The sequence below is a fragment of the Montipora foliosa genome, chromosome 13 (genome assembly GCF_036669935.1).
Source record: "Montipora foliosa isolate CH-2021 chromosome 13, ASM3666993v2, whole genome shotgun sequence".
Lineage (NCBI taxonomy): Eukaryota > Metazoa > Cnidaria > Anthozoa > Scleractinia > Acroporidae > Montipora > Montipora foliosa.
This window is the reverse complement of record NC_090881.1, coordinates 551,918-556,334: the sequence shown is the minus strand read 5'-3', so window position 1 is coordinate 556,334 and position 4,417 is coordinate 551,918. Positions and strand designations below refer to the sequence as shown.

Sequence of the window (4,417 nt, the reverse complement as noted above, 5' to 3'; positions counted from 1 at the left end):
TGGCCATTCTGTTGCCATGTGCTTGTTAGTTGCTTTAATTCCATCGTTAGCATGGATACTCTCTGTGTTCAGCATTGTTTGCTGCCTAACAGTTCGGTAAGTAATAAAGTGTGTCCTTTATTGTAAAAATCGTTAATAATTCATAAGGGTGACAGCCAACGGAAACGCACTATTCAGGTCACATGCATAGTCTGTAAAGAGTGATAACTTTCAACTGCCTGAAAGCATGGGGAGGGTTTGAAAGGGTAGCAAGGAGAAGCTGGGGTTCATGAATGAACTAATACAATAATTAAATAAATTATATACAATCACTAGTGGTTGTAACAAAGTATACAACCACGTGTTCTTTTTATGAACACAATTCATTTTACTTAATTATTACTTCGTTAGTTCTCATTTCCCACTTAGGCCTAATCACTGAAACGAGCGCTTAGGCTTAATCAGGAATCGAGTGCTATTTCGAAAAAAGCGTAGTTAACAGTCATGTTCTCGTTGTACTCGATTTCGAGTTCTATCCCCACAAGGAAGCATTGATCCGTTGAGCAAAGCGTAAAATGAAGGCTATAATGTCACAATAGTGCATAGTCCTCATCACTAAAACGAGCGCTTAGGCTAAATCAGGAATCGAGTGCTATTTCGAGAAAATTGTAGTTAACCGAACCGTACAGTGAAAGCTAGAACAAGGTACCGGTATGTTGTTGACGCCACGTTTAAAGAAGAGGTATATTGCACAGTAATTTGTACAGTTCAGTTTTATTTTGGCGTATATTCTTCACACAATCTCGTAAAAAGTGTAGATAACGGTACCGTAAATAAAAAACTAAAATCACTGAAACGAGAGCTTAGGCTTAATCAGGAATCGAGTGCTATTCCGAGAAAAGTGTGGTTAATTAAATAACAGAACTGTAAAATGACTCGATCGTAGCGCTTTAAGAACGAGAAATACATATCAGCAAGGAGATTGATCGTGCATTAAGATACATCATTGTTTTTCACTCGATCATCATGCTTTGTGAACAAGAAATACATACACATCAATCTCCTTCGCTCTTTTTGTTTGGCGCGTCAGAAAGGAGAAATACTGGGAATCAGGAAAACGAGTGCTTATCCGCGTATCCGCTAAGCTCGGTGTTTCCAATGAGTATCTGTGCATCCACGTATCCACATAATTTAGGTTTTAGCTTCAAGGTGGCAAGGTATTCTGCAGTTAAGCCTTCCAAGGTTGAAAGAGATCAGTAAATCTACTGGTTGGGCACAAGGATCACTAAAAACTTTAACTTTAAAATCCAAGTGTTCCACTGAAAATTTAAAATTAGACGAAAGGTACTTACCTTGAAGTGTAATTATAATTCTCTGAGGATATGCGGAGCATTATGGGATAATTATGCATACCTCCTAAGTAACTAACAGGCCAGCGGTCACACTTTAAAGTCATTCAAATGCAAATTACTGGACGGTATATAATCCCAGGAGAGGACACAAATAATCGGTTCTTCCTGGAGTGCGGAATTGGCAAAGATCCCATGTATGGGAGGGCGCCATAATAAAACAGACTACAGTAAAGGGAGGGAAGCATTATCCCATAATGCTCCGCATATGTTCAGAGAATTATAATTACACTTCAAGGTAAGTACCTTTCGTCTAATTTTAAATTTTCTTTCGACATGCTCCGCATTATGGGATAATTATGCGATTTGAAAGAACCGAAGCCAATGCAAACAACCTTATAACAAGAGTTGATTATTTAATACAAGAACTTCATGAATAAATTAACAATGTGCTCTCTGATGTAATATTTACGAAATGTACGTTCATTTGTCCAGTCAGCAGTGCGCAAAATTTCTGCGACTGGAACACCCTTAATATACGCATTGGTGACAGAAAAAAAGCTCCCCTGACACTATGTGCGTTAAAAACTGAGGTATCTATGCCTGCACTCGACAGGACTGACTAAATTCACCTCCCTACAGTGGAAATGGTCACTGGCTAATGAGGCCTATTACATGAGATAAACAGCTTTGAACTGGAACGTAGTTTTTCAGTACGCAAAATATACTCAGCTAATGTAGACATGGTACATAAAGAAGGGTCCTCTGGCAAAGACATCAACTTGACTTCAAGTGATTTACCCGGTTTCGAGGTTTTCAAATGTTCTGCTATGACAAAACTTAAGCAATCTTGAGATTGTTTCTTAAAGTTAAGATGTAATGCACACAACGTCTGCTCTCTTTGAGCAGAAGATAAAGCACAAAGCATCACAGTTTTCATTGTCAGAGTCTTTAAATTAAGTTGTTCCAAAGGGAACAAAGTCCTCAAATAACTGGTATGTGTTGACTGTACTGTAGCTCTTGCCCTCAGCAAAGGACTGTGAAAGAAAATTAACTACTTCATCGCCAGATACCTGAAGTAAATCGATCTTCCTTTTCTCGCACCAGCGACACCATTTTCTCCAAGCTGAGTTCTACTGTTTATCAGTCCCAGAGGCCCAAGATGCACTGATGATTGTGATTGCATCATCAGAAACGCCTCTGTCTGCAAGCGATCTCCGGATAATATCCATGCGGCTAGGCGTAAGCTGTCCTTCAAGGGGTGAAGTTCCTGGCTGTGCGGCAATGTAAGAAGATTGTCCTTTCGAGGCAGTAGGATTGGTTGCTCTACTGCCAATTGGAGGAGCAGGGGATACCAGTCTTGCGTTGTCCACACTGGAGCAATGAGAAGCACCAGAGCCTTGTCGTTGCGTATCTTTGCCAAAACTTGGGTTAATAGGCTAAAACGAGGAAAAGCGTAACACTTTAAATTAGCCCAGCTAATAGTGAAAGCATCAACAGCCATAGCAACAGGTTCTGGATGCCACGAAACAAAACAATCTGCCTTGGCATTAAGTCTTGATGCAAATAAATCAATATCAGGAACAAAGGTCATGTTTGATATCTGATTAAAGATGTCAATATCAACCGACCACTCCAAGTTGGAAGAGAATTCTCTAGACAAGGAGTCTGCTACTAAATTCTCCTTCCCTGGAATATGTTGCGCGGAAATAATTATATTCCTTTCAATACACAATTCCCATAAAGTTCTAGATAATGAATTCAGAGAAGGAGATTTAATACCTCCCATTTTGTTGATGTAAGCAACAGCGGTGGAATTATCAAGTTTCAGTCTTACATGAACGTCCCGCAGATTGGACACGAAGACTTGTAAAGCGTACAAAGCAGCAAGCAACTCCAAATAATTTATGTGGTTGTGAGCTTCCAATATCGACCATTGGCCGTTAGCTGACTGACCACCGCAGGTAGCTCCCCAGCCAGCTAAGCTGGCATCACATTCAATATAGGTGTCAATGGGACGTTCCCCGAAAAAACAGCCATTAAATTTAGCAAGGTTGTTTATAATCCAGTGCAAGTCTGATTTAGCTTGAGGGCTCAAAATGATAGCCTGATCAAAATCTAGATTCTCTGATAATGCTCGACATTTACACAATTCAATAGATCTGTAACACAGATTCAAATAATTTACAGCTGGGAAAGCCGACACGAGAAGACCAGTCACATGAGCAACCTCCCTAACAGAAGGATTGTTCTTGGAAACAAGGTTCAGACAGGCAGAAATAATTTTCTGCCATTTATCTTCAGGAAGCAAAAGCTCCATGGAAATTGAATCGATAATAAAACCAAGAAAACAAATCCTTGTAGTAGGTTGAAGTTGAGATTTGGCATCATTTATCACAAAACCTAAGCTTTTGCAATAAAGAAAGCTGCTCCATGCACTCTGCAAAAGAGCTTGCAACAAGCAGGATGCCATCTAAGAAAATGACAATCCTGAGGCCATTCAGTCTGAGTTGTGCAACAACAGGTTTGAAAATCTTGGTAAAAACCCTAGGTGCCAAACTATAACCAAAAGGTAGACGAGTAAACTCATATCTCTGGTCTCTCCAAATAAAACGCAAATATTTACAGCGTGATCAAAAAATTGGCACACTGAAATAAGCGTCCTTGAGATCAAGTGACACCATATAATCCCCAAGGGAAACAAAATTCATAGCCATCTGAATATTTTCCATTTTGAAATGGATCCTTTGCACAAAGTGGTTCAAAGGTTTCAAATTGATTACTGGACGCAAATCACCAGTCTTCGTTGGTACCAGAAAAATATTTGAAATAAATTCATAGGGACAGGAAGAGACTTTCCTAATAGCCCCTTTAGTTAGGAGTTTGGTAACCTCCTCATCGATGAGTTGTTTTTCCCTTTCACTGAAAGGGGGTGGTCTAGGCAATACTGACTGAACAGGAAGGGAATCAAATTCCAAATGGTAACCTGAAACCGTCTCCAGGACCCAAGGGTGACTGGTGATTTTCCGCCAGACGTCAAGGTTATGCAATAAATTACCCGCATAAGCATGAGGCTCAGGAGAAATATT

The 4,417-nt window shown here is 39.9% G+C and overlaps 1 protein-coding gene across 1 annotated transcript; it reads right to left on the bottom strand.

Moving 5' to 3' along the window:
* Positions 1-2,382: 2,382 nt before the first annotated feature.
* LOC137983537 (uncharacterized) lies at positions 2,383-3,801 on the bottom strand. Its single transcript, XM_068830692.1, has one exon. The coding sequence runs from the start codon at positions 3,799-3,801 to the stop codon at positions 2,383-2,385; it is 1,419 nt and encodes a 472-aa protein (XP_068686793.1).
* Between the last annotated feature and the right edge of the window lie 616 nt (positions 3,802-4,417).